We start from the raw sequence: 14,399 nt of genomic DNA, 5'->3' as shown, positions 1-14,399 counted from the left end.
ACGAGAGGTTTCTCGAGGTTTGACATTTAATTTTAAAAGTTCGATGCAAAAATGTAAGGGATGTCAAATGACCTCAGCATGTAGCACGAGGTAAATACATTATCGAGCACGAAGCACGAGATTCAAGAAGTGCGCGACATAGGTCCGCTCAAATTTGCAAGCAAAGAGTGTCTTGTGCGCAGCGCGCAATGAGAATGAGCCCGCGCAACCAAAAATAGGCAAAAAATCGTTAATTTTCCGTAGGAAATTGAACACTTCCTGGAAATCTGACATAAGCAAATGAAATAAAAACTCTTTGGTTCCGTTTGCGGACTAAAAAAGTCTTTCGTCTTTTATTTTCATTGAGTATTCTAAGGGCGAGTAATAATATGCAATACACACTCTCGTGATTGTAATTACAAGATTGGAATGATAACAATGAGTTATTATTACATAAGATCTGGTCACAAAGACCATAAAATAAAATTACAACTGAAATAACAACCGCGTCGTTTTTATTTGTTTCGTTTCTATAACAAAGTTTCCTAGGTGTATGAGTTACAATTTAAAATTCGGTAGTAATTCATATGCGGCAAATTGTATTTACAAAGTGATCAATAAAAATGGGTGCAAAAGAGACGAAGAAGATCTTTAACAAAAAGAACATGCAGTGTCATTTACATTTAAGAGTCGAGCGGATGGAATACTGTTTCTTATTTTTTATAAACCGTCATTGTCTCTTGCTAGCACAATAAAGAACAGTTACAATATGATTAAACTCCTTCTTCAATATTCTGTCAGAATTTCGAAAAAATTGATAACGTCATTAATTGTACTGTATATAATCGCATCACCCAAAAAGTAAATGCAATTTTCATTCCTTATCATACATTCGCGCTAATCTTTCGACGACTTGGGACATATTTTCTAAATCTACACTTTTACGCTTATATCTATTTAAAAAATAACAATGTGGACGTGCACTTTAAACTTCTGCTTAGAGTCTCCATAGTCTTAAATTTGTTGAAATACTGAGGAAAACTAGATACGGCTTTGAAAGAAGTTGCTTTTTGAATCGTTGGGCGTCAATATATTAATGTGTATTTTTGGTAGTGAGTCAATCAGGACAGTTCAATTCGAGGCACATGTGATGTCATTTGGTAATTGAAGGTTTTTCATTGACTGGGAATGATGTCTGAAGAACAATATGACTTATATCCGTTATAGGATTTAAATTGTAATACCGAACCGAAGAGTCGCTAACAGTCGGTTAATTCAGGTTGATTCTTAAGAGGTGAAGTTCATTAAGAAGGAAGGGCAAGTTTCTCGATATTTGAGAGCAAATCCTTTTCTTGGATGAATCATTTTAACCCTGTGTTTAACACCGAAGAGATGCTTATTATACGTAGTTGATACAAATGCTTTATGACTATTGTACACGGCTCTTTGAGCGAATTGTTTCCGCCGGTGTCAAGAAAGTGGTTCCCGCGTTGTGTTTGGTAAAAATAAGCAAAGCAGACCTCCACCTGAAAAAAGCAATATACAAATGAGTTGCGGATGTCGAGACTTCTTTCGGTCTGCTAATGCCAATAACTAGATCCAAATCCATAAAAGTCGCGTCAATTTTATGTATTGCCCAATATATGTGATTCTTTCAAAGTTAGAGTGTTTCTGAATTAAAACGATTCTAGCTATATGAACACCTTAACACCTAAGCTGGTCTCCATGTGAAATTGGATAGGCATCCCGATGCTTTGATGCATACAAAGGAATTAAATTCTCCAAGTACTATGAAACAGCACATCTAAGCTACGTGTATGAGGCCTAAACTAACAGGAAGAGGTCGCGAGATGCACGTCACCGATTCGATAGGGCCTTCACAGGGTGAAAGTATATAAAAATCTATTAGCAATGCTTTTTTTCTTTCGATTCAATGGGCCTTAGTTTCAAAGATATCGGAGTTTCAGTATTTACGATCCAGCTTTCGACTCGCCACTGTAGCTGGTACATACATAAGTGAGAAAACCAGGTTCCAAGCTCTACAGTGCAGTGGTTCTACAGACTGCGACTTTTTCAACTGCGCAGATGTCGCGTAAAGAAGATGTGAGGAGAAGGTCACCCGTTTTCTTCCTTACTCCACCACTGCGCGATACGTGCGCAGTGGAAAAAGTCGCAGTCCTTCAGTGTCATTGCTACAGTAGCGAGTCCAGCGCCTTGGCGCAAATACCCCCACTCCAATCGGCGAAGAACATTTCGCGACTTCTCCTTGTAAGACCAATAAGTACTGAAAGTCTGTTGAAATATCGAGGACAAGATTCCTTTTGCCTCTAAAAATATGATCTATCGAATGTAATGCTCAATTGCAGTAAGCTTAATGTTCCAATACTTTAGGAGTTGAGAAATCCAAATGTTGAGTAATTCGAACTGTGACTTCAAAAAACTTACCAATAAGAAGAGCTGCAACGATGAAGGTGGGAGCTGGACAATACATGTCCAGGAGCTGAGCTATAACAATGTTTCCGATGATCCCGCCAAGACGAGCGGCGACCATTGAAATGGCGATCCCCGTAGCCCGGAGGTTTGTTGGAAATACTTCAGTGATCAAGCAATCCAGAGCTGCATTTCCACAACTAATTACACCACTGAAGATCGCCGAGACAACCAAATTCTGATACTTATTGTACACAAAGTATAGTCCAATTGAACACAGACCCGACGACATGGTACTGAATACTGAAACAGAAATTTTACTCAAGGTAACAATGTTGAGCATTTTTTTTTAATCTTCTGATAACTACCCTAGTCGGAATAGATGGAAAGCCGTCTATTGATAGAGCGTCCAACAACGCATAGGATTACTGACCTAGGAAAAACTTGCGGCCGAGTCTATCCATTCCTAGGACGGCAACAATATTCGCAGGAATGGCAGCTGCTACTGTAATTAGAGACTCCATAAAAACAGAAGCGCCGATTTTGTCGGAGCAGATGGTACTATCACTGCGTGAGCCGTGGTTTACAACATAGTCAGTGACTTCGCAGATTGTCGCAACCTGATCAGGATGATCACGGTTGAACTCGTCAAAGCGATTGAAAAGTTCAGGGAACCACATCATCAACCCGTAGTATCCAATGTGGAAGGTGAAGTTGATAATGATGGAGATGACTGTGAAACGTAGAATAGGTGAGATGAAAAGTTTTTTACTGTTGTCCATGATATCACCTAACATGATCGTGTACTTGTTCTTTTCCTCGGAGCCTACCTTCACCTGGTACGGTTTTTGTAAGTCATCGAGGATTAATTCATGCACCTAAAATTACATTTCTATTATTAACATACGGCATGTATCAATATATTGGCGTATACAGGGTCCGTTTAATAAGTATCGGGACTGGTCCCAAAAATCAAAATTTATTGCAGGTATAATTACAATTACTTAATAACATTCAAAACACATTCCTCCTGTATCGATACACTCAGCTCAGCGCATCTGCCTATCGTCGAAAGCCCGCTGGAAGTCAGTTTCCGAAATATTGTAGAGAGCCTTTGTCGTCGCCGCTTGAACCGCCTCGATGGAGTCGAATCGATGTCCTCTGAGCTTTCTTTTCATTCGGGGAAACAAGAAGAATTAAGGTAGAGCCAGGTCTGGGCTGTCATGGGGGGGGGGGGCGTTGCCACGCCAAATTTCGCCAGCAGCGGTCCAAAACCAGCCATTGCGCAGAATTGGAAACTTCACCATGACAACGCGCCGTGCCACGATGCGTATGTTGTGCGGCAGCTGCTGGCGAAATTCGGCATGGCAACGCTGCCTCACCCCACCCCATATAGCCCAAGCCTGGCTCCACCTGACTTTTTCTTGATTCCCCAAATAAAAAGAGAGCTCAATGGACATCGATTCTACTCCATCGAGGCGGTTCAAGCGGCAACGACAAAGGCTCTCAACAGTATTCCGGAAACCGACTTCCAGCGGACTGTTGACGAGCGGTAGACGCGCCGAACTAAGTGTATCAATGCAGGAGCAATGTATGTTGAATGTTATTAATTAATTGTAATGATACCTGCAATAAATTTTGATTTTTTCAACAAAAATTCTATTCGGAAATGTTACAGCAAAGTTTGTAACTTTATATTTACTTTAATCAGGACCGCGACTTTTAGTTTAAAAGTAAGGATGATTTTTTAGTTATTTACCGAATAAGATTCGCGGTTTTTGCCAGTGTTTATGGCATAAATGTTACGGAAGATGTTGAGGGCTTCTTCATATCTTCCGCGAGAGAGTAGATATTTGGGGGATTCTGGTAATAGAAGGAGTAGCCCCGCCACTACGAAGGAGGGAACAGCGCAGATCAGCAGAAAGATTCGCCAAGAGTTGTACGTGAATGATGGGCCCGTAATACCAATGTCGTTAGGGATGATCAACCATGCCAGTCCTAAAAGTGCAAGTACGTTTTTTAGAATAAATTAACAAAGTTTTCAATTTTAAAAGAATTTCTTAATATTTTTAAGTATGTATTTTTATCTATGAAGAAAAATTACCAGCTACAAAGAGGTTTCCCAAGGTCCAAAATGCTGCCATAAAGGAGAGCATGGAGCCTCGTTTCGACTTGGGCTGAAATTCCGCAAAGTACGACCAGATTACCGGTCCGCTGCCACCAAGGCTAAAATCATGAGTAGTTCAGGTTAAAGAGATGCTTCGAAGCTCGAATGGAAATTTTCATACTATTATCTAGTTGATCTGTTTAAAAAAAGAATAATAAAATAAGATCGTAATGAAAATTCTTACGCAGCTCCGTTGAGGAAACGGAAGAACATAAATAGTTCGTAGGACTGGCTGAAGCTGGAAGCGACGATGCAGAGGGCGTTCATAAAGGATATGGCAATGAGCACCTTGCGTCGGCCTAGGGCGTCTGCCACTGAGCCCCACGCGTAGGCGCCCGCCATCATCCCTATGAAGATGATGGAGTTGAGCCATCCCTTCGCTTGGGTATCGAGCTTTAGGTCACATTGTGCACTCGGCAAGATAAAGGACATAGAAATTACGTCCATCTCCTCACTCGTGCTAACGAACCCGCATACTGCGAGCAGGAAATAATGAAACTTGCCATACTCTGAAAATAAAAACAAATGAATTCCTACTATTATTTGGTACATATCAATTGGATCGTTGACTTTGATTCACAACTGATTGAATAGAAATTTACAGTCTAAACCTGAATTAATTTTTCAAATTTTATTTCAACAAAAAGGCAGACTTTCAAATCTTTAGAAACGATCTGGGTTCTTTCCTGTTTTATTTTCAGCAATTGTTTCCCCCTACAGTAATGGAGAACAAACAAGGTGAATATTTTTTTCATTAAAATTATAGGTAATAATTGGTTTCATAGAAGTTAACTCTCTCATTTCCTTTTCAGAGAAAAATGGCTTCTATTTCTGAAGAAAGTACAAAACATAAAAAATAATTTACTTCTCGCATTACAATTCACAATATTGGTCCTATTCTGTTTGAAAATGTTTTGTATTTGTATAAGATAAAAAATAAATTAACGTGAAATCGACCGTGCTCTATTTCAACTTCAATTTGTTCAACAATGAACTTTGAGGGTAAAAATGAAAAATGTTAATTTGGAAAGCCTTTGGTTTTTATGTATTATTTCAATTATTGCGCAAAAATTAAATATCAATAAAATAATTTATAAATTATGTAATATCTTCAGTTCGGGTATGTGAAAATTCAAAATTTTGACTACTCAACCAATTTTTCTATGGGCCAAAAAGAGTAATGCGCATGTTTTAGAAGAACAATTTTTGGTAAGAAACTATAGAAAATTTTTAAAAAATGGTGTACAGGATGCAATTCTTTGAAAATAGGTAAAAAAAAGCATCAATCTTCAAATGTAATTACATGACCTTGTCTTCAATTTTCCCATCTACAACTTGAAATTTATTCAGTTTGAATGGAAGATATATATCATTATTTTGTTATTCTAGAAAAAATTGCCGGCTTAAGGCTCTATCAGGGTACTGTATGGTACTTGGCGTCTTGATACAGCTCGAGCTCAAAGCTCTGTGGGGCGTTGTGGTGCTCAACCGGAGGCTGTATTACGTTGTCTAAGGGGCCATCCATATACCACGTGGACAATTTCTCACCACTTTTTGACCATTGTCGCGAGCTCCCGGACTACAAGAAGTCCAAAAGGAGCGATGAATTGGTTGAAAAAATTTGGATTAGCTTAGGAACTTGAGCTTAAACATGATTTGAATTGCAACGTAAAAGTCGTGAAAAAAATATAATTAAAATAAAAATAAAAATGCTATTATGCGCAAGCACAATATAAAAGTTCGAGTATACCTTGAGTATACCTCGTCCCATTTCAGTATATTTTCCACAGATTTAGGGAAATGTGTGTCCACGTGGATTCTAGCCCCGCCCGCCCCTTCATAGACAAGTGTGGAATCCCCCCCCCCACACACACACACAAGCGTCCACGCGATATATGGAGGTCGAGTCACGGGCGCATTTTTTACGTGGTGATCTCATTTTACTGAAACTCTTGACTGAACTGAAACTTTTACTGAAACTTTCGACACATTTTCAGTTTAAATAGCTGACAATCAGTTTTTTCAGACAAATGACGCCCTGAGAATAGTAAATTAAAAATGTGTAAATTTAAATAAAAATTGTTTTAATCCTGTCATAAAACATTCTATTATGAACGTTTTCCGTTTATCTTGATCTTATTCCAACCATTATTTCAAAGTAAGATGAACGACAAGAATAACATGCTAACAAACTAAAAAAATTAACACTATTACATCATGAAGTTCGTCAGTTTTGCCCTCCCTGGCGGACCGAAGGAACCGAATAGAGCCTCTACAAAGTACCCGTAAAGACCCCATTGGGTCCCCATTCGGTTCCTTTTTTAAAAACTCGAAAAAAAACGCAAAATCAACTTTTAAATTATTGAGATTCGGATTCTACGTTAAAATTTCCTGTAGAAGGTCATAGAATAATCGCAATAGTTTTCTTTGCAACGGTAAACAGTGTTAAAAAATATAAGACGTATAACGCCTGTTGACTGCTACACTTCAAACGTGTCGCCTGTATGTAGCAGTCAACAGGCGTTATAAAGGGTGGATACGCTGGGGCTTACCAAAATGTATGCAACGCCGCATACGCTCCCATAGGAATAGCATTAGAATGTAAGATAGGTTTCATACTTTTTGGTAAGCCCCAAAGTGTCCACCCTGTACGTCTTATATTTTTTTAAACATTTTACCGTTACAAAAAAAACTATTGCGATTATTCCCTAACCTTCTATAGGGAATTTCAACGTCGAATCCGAATTTTAACAATTTAAAAGTTGATTTTGCGTTTTTTTTTTGAGTTTTTAAAAAAGGAACCGATTGCGGACCCAATGAGGTCTTTACGGGTACATTGTAGAGGCTCCATTAGGTTCTTCGGTCAGCCAGGGGCTCACTTATTCTTTATTTATTTTTCAATAACAAAGCGCGTAGCTTAGCAATAAAACTACTTGGATGAACATTCGATTGCAAACAAATTTTTTGCTTTAAGACAGTGTGAAAATTGTTATCGCTTAAAAGAATTTTTTGTCAACAAAAGTTTTATTTCGTTTGGAAAATTTCTTTCTAGTCCAATAGTTGCTGAGATATCTACACAGAAGCGCTAGTTTTAAATTATCCAGAATTATACAGAATTACTTACAGAAGTTTTAGTGTTAGCTGGTTTAAATTTGAATTTACTTTAAACGTACCAACGCAACATAATACAGTAGCCCCTTGTTGAGCATTACATCGTCCCGCAGAGGTTCGAGCTCGAGAACTGCAGCGCCTTACAATAGGAAGGGTCAGCAAATCCGCCAGGTATCATATGGTACCCTGATTTTTGTTTGTTTAAAATTCTTAACTCGATATATTGTGTTATTATTACATTAATTAATTAAGACAATTTGGCTTAAGGCCTTAAGCCAAATCGTCTTAAATTGTCTTTAAATATAAAGTTCATAATTTTGGCAGATTTTAAATCGAATTAATCAATGTAATAATAACACAATATATCGAGTTAAAAATTTTAAACAAAAAAAAAAATCAGGTTAGACTGAAATCCATGCGTCTTGCGTTATTGAACCCAGCAAGTGCAATTTAATATTGTGAACTTATTTTTACGTGCAACTGTATGCGAATTGTAGTTCTATGAGTAAATTATTTTTTATATTTGAACCTGTTTTTAGAAACACAGAAGATGTTTCTCACTGAGAAGGATTTGGGTCATTCTAATTGAAGTAAAAAATAAGAATTAAGATTTTTCTAAATTAATTTTTGTAATTGAAAAGTCCAAAACTTGAAAAATCAACAAAATGGTATGTTTTGAAAATTTATAAAAGACTTTATTCTCCGATTTTTTCTAGAGGCATCGCTTCACATTTCAAATGATAAGAAAAGATGTTTAAACAAATTATGCAATTCGAATTCGATCAGATACTATATAACTGTAATTTGCATGCATAGTTATTTGCTATCGTGATAATATAAGTTTGAATAATTAATTCGCAATAAAAACACTCGAGATTAAAGAACATCATCATTGACATGCGACAGACTTGCTAGTTACTAACCAAACGAGTCGTAAAAGAGAAATTATTACCGAGCAATATTAAAAGTATATAAACACAACTGAATAAAGATTTATTGTCAAATACGTTACGTCAGTCTTTTAAATTTAAGTTGAAGTCTCAATATAAGCATCAAGGTTATTATTTTCGATGCTTCAACTTCTAAAAAATGCTTTTATTTGAAGTGTAATTAAAAAAAAGTGTGTAACTGAAAATTATACAATGACTGATAAGATATTGAGTTTGGAGGTAAACTACAACTATAATTTAACTGACAATGTTACGGAAAAGATATAAAAACGATACTTACCGGTTAGTTCGATAGCCTTCTCGAAGTCAGCTTTCACGTAGGATCCTTTCTCGGGATCTAGAGTTTTGCCCTTTGACCCAATTCCTGATAAGTAATAGATGAGATCAGTATTTTCAATTTCAGTATTTTAAGTTTGAGAAAAATGAAATTTTGAGAACTTACGTGCGAGTTCTAGGTCCTTGGAACCGCAGCCGTTTAGGCGATCGTCTTTTACATCACTCTCTATAAAAAAAGCATGTATTATTGCATTATAATAATTTCGTTTAGAATTCTTTCAAATTAGGGTTAAGTTTGATTTTATATATTTTGTCTCAGTCACCACCAGTTAATTACGTATGTATGGCTTCTTCATACTATCGCATGTTTACAGATAATCTCTCGCTCGTTATTTGAATTTCCAAGATCAAAGAAAATCATAATTACATGCATCGTTTTTCGCATTGGACGATACGATAACGAAAACGTCAGACCTCTATAATCTTGCTACGTATAATTTAATATTGCCTGCGAGAATATCTGGGTTGCATTAATGACGAATGCATCATAAGGTCATCAGATGGACTCCAGAATATTTGAAGATGAATTTAGGTCAGTCGCACAATCTGTCGTCCACAAAATATTTTTTTAGACGAACTGAAGCAACACGCTTTTATTTTTAGATAAGAAGAAAAATGTTCATGTCATATGTTTCATAAAACTATACCATTCGTAACAATCGCAAAGAAATGTCTGTAAATTCATTCAAAAATGCCTAGAATCAGTAAAGCAATCTAGGAATGATTTCCATTCCAGTCAAATTACCATTTTTTCTAAAACTGGAAACTACCAGCATTTTTTTACGTAAAAAATTGGAGGAGGTATAAACCCTAGAAGCCTCTAAGCAATTTAATGTATAACCACTCTTGTTATTAGCAAAAAACTGAAAATGTCAAACATTTTTTTACATGTTCGCGTGGAAAACTCATTTCCAACTATACGGCCTTCACCTGGGTTTTAAAATAGCGTAAATATATGTATCGGAGGTGCTGTTGAGAGGATAAAATTTTTTTTAAATGAGCCTTCAACGAACCTTCCACGTCCCACAGTTTGTGAAATATACTAGTTTTTTAAATTAGTGTTGCGTTTTCGCTGAGTAAACAACACACGCAATTAGTTATAATTGTTATCAAAGAGTATACAACCACTTTCTCTTGATATACCCTTAAAGCAGAAGGCCTGCTGAATATTAAAGGATAAAAAGGAATAGATTTTTCTTTTTTAAATATAAAACTATTTTGAAAAGTAACACTTTTGATGAGTGTTCATTTTTGTTAATATTACTATTTATTTGTTAATAAGAAAAGTTTTTTCATCAAATTTTAAGTAATTTTCTTAGAAAATGGAAAAATATCCTATTTGTGCGAAAATTGTGATCGCCACCACTTTTAATTTTCGCATAAGTTTCAATTGTACATATGCCAACTTTTTTTAGCCTGTCGAAAGCTACTACTCCCTAGGTGGGCATCAGATTTCTTTAAAATCTGAGAACGTCATCTCACAATATTTTGCTCAACTTTCCCAATATAAAAATACATGAGAAAATTGAATTAGCAGAAAAGAGAAAATTCTCATATTTTCTAGAAAAATATTTTTTAAACAAACTTGATTTGTTTGAGAAAAACTGATTTGTTAAATAATAAAGCTGATGTATCGAGAGTGTTTAATATATATTATGAGGGAACCCTGATTATGATTCTGTTAGAAATATGCCGATTTTTTTAATTTTTCTGAATAAAATACTCTGCAAGATTCAGCAGACTCAAAAATAATTTAAAAAATAGTTTTAAATCTCTACGGAGATCTAAAAAAATTTCCAAATCTTCCAAAACCTTTGCGAATCTTTAAAAGATCCTAGAGAAATTTTATGAAATTCATTGGCTCACAGTAAAAAATATGGAATCTTAAAACGCTAATACCAATTCTTAAAGATTTTGGGATCGCATGATTTAACTTATTTTAAAAGTGAGCAAGCCCTCGTTTAAGGGGACAGCCTGTCATCTTCAATTCCTTTTTTCAAACATTTTTTTTCTCACGGTAAAATGAATTTAATAATATCAAACGTTGAGTATATAAAATAAAAGGTTTGAAGGTAATACAGCTTTTTTAAAATGTTAATATCGCTGGTACGGCATCCTAATGTTAATCCCTGTTTGAAACAGCTTGACATGATATAGTACTCGTATCTCGACTTCGGGAATACTCTCGACTAAGTCATGAAATTAGTGAAATATATAAAAGTAGATATCGTGTGAACTAAGATAATTCACATGTGATAACATACAACAAAATGGCGCACTTTTGATCTTTTTTTTAAATTAAATTGTTTAAACAAGATTTCAAAAGTCCGCTATTTTGTTGTATTTCATCAAATATGAATTATACTAGTTGATACGATAGCTACTTATTTATATTTCACTAATTTCTTAATTTTTTCTATTTCCGATGGCCCGAAGTCACGATATCATGTCAATTTCAAACAGGGATTTTAACTTCAGGCTGCCATACCAAGTATAATTACATTAAAAATTGCTGTATTACCTTCAAATCTCTTCTTTTATCTACTAAAAGTTTGACATTATTAAATTAATTTTATTATGAGAAAAAAATGTTTGAAAAAAGTAATTGAAGATGGCAGACTGCCCCCTTAAAATATTATCAACTTGATTAGAAAACTTACTATGATTGTGCTTTGTGTCAGGTTCACCTTCTACCATCCTACGATGTCCGCGCGGTTGGATGAATCTGGCTTGGGGAAAAAATCAGAGAAGGATGTCTCTTAGCTGATTGTCTCGCTTAGCGAGGGTCGTATCTTGGTTGCTGAGGAGAATTTGGCGAAATCTTCCTGCTGATTCTGCGCTGCTCTGCTGCTGCTCAACGGCGGGGCTAGGTTCTGCGCTCACTCGCAAGCTAGAATCAAAAAGAAGAAAATAACAAATTATCATCTTGGTGCATAATAAGCTCACATATTAGATTCCTAATTAATTATATGAAGAATTCAATAAGATGCAAACATCGTATTATTATATAAATCAGTTTTTTTCAGTATGCCCATGGTCTCGGGGATTTGTGTTGAAAACACAAACGGATGCAATAGAATAATAATTGGAAATACCAATATTGAAACCTATTAATTAATAATAAATAATCTTGGAAGACCGATGAATGGTAGTGGGGGTGTGAGGCCACACATATTATGACATAATTGAAGGATCTACTCTTTTCAGAACTTGATGAATGAGCAGAACCCATCAGTGACCTTTAGCTATGGTATCCCATAATATAATCTATAGTGTCCTCACACCCACACTACCATTCATGCGTCTTCCAGGATTATTTGTTGTTAATTAATTGGTTTTAAGATTGACATTCCTAATTGTTATTCGATTGTATTTTTTGGAATTTTCTAACCAATTTAAGCCAAAATATAACCCTCTACCTCTACTACGTATATTACGAGAGATAGCATTGTTATGTTCAAATGCAATTTACGTTCATTGCTATTAATATATTGCAATTTTCATTTTACGCATCTATAGTCAAAATATGAAAGCATCTATATGATTTTTTTTAAATCTTCTACATTGTTCAGTTCAAACATGCCATCGAAAGTCAAGCAAGGATAAAGTGACGCGAAACCCCCACAGCTATCATCCTTTCGCGAAGGATATTTTCCCAAGAAATTTTTGTACATAAACAAATGGGGATTTATCTTAAGCGCTATAAAGTTAGCTTTATCATAGTATCAGCTGTCTTATTATGTGATTTTTTAAAGAGTAAATTACCAAACTATGCAGCTGTTTTGGAGGGGCCTTCGTGACATGAACGGATAGTAAGTGTATTTGCGAATTTTCACTTTGTTTTTAATTACATATAATTCAATATGGTTGTGCTAAACATGAGTTTTTTATATGTATACTGATGATTTAATTGTAAGATAAAACTGCGCGTGAAACAACGGGATTCTATTAAATTTTAAATTGTACCTTTTCTGAATGTCGATTTGAAAATGTTAGAATGTAGAATATTCCTATTTTAAATCTCTAAAAGTTAAAATTCTCTATTTTAAAGGTCTCAATTTACAAAATGTAATTATATTAATAGCATTTGATTTAGAGCGAAAATTGTACAATTTTTAAATGTGAGCATATGAAGACATGAGAATGAAAACTGAATAAGGTAATTTTTTCGAAATTTTGTTTTGCGGCATAAAAAGACTTTAAAAATGATTGACCAATTGGACAGATTAGTATTTGGATGATCTACACTACTTAGATGTAAGCACAGATGAAGACCCCTGCAGCCTATGTCCAACCGATTAATACCAAATTTTAATGATAATTCTGTAGCCAAATATTTTCGATACATAATGCAGATTTTTCCGACGACTGTAAGTATAAGAAAGAAATGATTGTTTACAAAAGTTGATTATAAAAATAAAAAGTTTGTTTTAAACAGGAAAAATTGTTTTTCTTGAGGAACAACCTTCCATCCATCAGACGATTCAGAAGGTGAACTTTTGTCATAATTTTTTTCCAAAAAATGTTATTGTTTACAACTTTAAAACAAGAAAATCTTCAAGGACACATTTTTTAGTAGAAAATAGCAGAAGGGCATTAAGAAAAAATTATATGTTATCAATAAAATCTAATATTGAAGCAATGCACATTGCTCAAAAGCAGACTTTTTATAAATTCAAATATATACGAGGTGTGTTCAAAAAATAAGGTGACTTTATGGTTTTCTCAAAAAATATTCATTTATTCCTCAATATTTATGTTTTGTGGTATAGCCTTGAGTTCTTTCAGCGATGCAGTTTTTATCTCCTCAATCGTTGAAAATCGATGTCCTTTCATGGGTCTCTTCAGTTATGGGAAAAGAAAAAAGTCACTGGGGGCCAAATCCGGTGAATATGGAGGCTGAGGCATGACTGTGGTGCTGTTTTTGGTCAGAAAATCTTTTATAAGCAATGAAGGATGAGCACGTGAATTATCGTGATGCAAAAGCCACGAATTGTTTTTCCAAAGTTCCGGACGTTTTTTGCGTATCGCCTCCCGCAAACGGCGCATAACTTGAAGGAAATACTCCTTACTGACCGTACGACCTTGTGGTAAGAATTCCTGATGCACTACGCCACGGTAATCAAAGAAGACAGTGAACAAAACCTTCACATTTGACCAAACTTGACGTGCTTTTTTCGGTCTTGGAGACTCAGGATGCTTCCACTGAGACGATTGGGCTTTAGTTTCAACGTCATAACTATATACCCACGATTCATCCCCAGTTATAACCCTTTTGAGAAATTCAGGATCATTATTGACTTCATTCAACATCTCCTGAGCGATGGTGATGCGATGGATCTTTTGATCAAAATTAAGCAGTTTTGGAACAAATTTCGCTGACACACGTCTCATGCCCAAAACGTCCGAAAAGATAGCATGGCATG

At 35.4% G+C, this 14,399-nt stretch overlaps 1 protein-coding gene across 4 annotated transcripts in view; it reads right to left on the bottom strand.

The window, feature by feature from the left end:
- Nucleotides 1–299: 299 nt before the first annotated feature.
- The window catches only part of LOC117167560 (synaptic vesicle glycoprotein 2B), a 209,894-nt gene continuing 195,794 nt past the window's right edge, over nt 300–14,399 (bottom strand). For all 4 annotated transcript variants that reach the window (XM_033352606.1, XM_033352589.1, XM_033352597.1 and 1 more), the window contains exons 2-10: nt 11,634–11,863; nt 9,080–9,139; nt 8,918–9,001; nt 4,761–5,085; nt 4,514–4,635; nt 4,169–4,407; nt 2,843–3,287; nt 2,425–2,712; nt 300–1,505 (exon numbers count right to left, since the gene is read on the bottom strand). In XM_033352606.1, the coding sequence (XP_033208497.1) occupies nt 1,450–1,505; nt 2,425–2,712; nt 2,843–3,287; nt 4,169–4,407; nt 4,514–4,635; nt 4,761–5,085; nt 8,918–9,001; nt 9,080–9,139; nt 11,634–11,670 (1,656 nt within the window). In that variant the 5' untranslated portion in view covers nt 11,671–11,863 and the 3' untranslated portion in view covers nt 300–1,449. The remainder of the gene's footprint in view (nt 1,506–2,424; nt 2,713–2,842; nt 3,288–4,168; nt 4,408–4,513; nt 4,636–4,760; nt 5,086–8,917; nt 9,002–9,079; nt 9,140–11,633; nt 11,864–14,399) is intronic.

Source organism: Belonocnema kinseyi, chromosome 1, assembly GCF_010883055.1.
Source record: "Belonocnema kinseyi isolate 2016_QV_RU_SX_M_011 chromosome 1, B_treatae_v1, whole genome shotgun sequence".
NCBI classification, from domain to species: Eukaryota; Metazoa; Arthropoda; class Insecta; order Hymenoptera; family Cynipidae; genus Belonocnema; species Belonocnema kinseyi.
The sequence above is the reverse complement of the archived record's forward strand: the minus strand, read 5'-3'. Positions and strand labels throughout refer to the sequence as shown.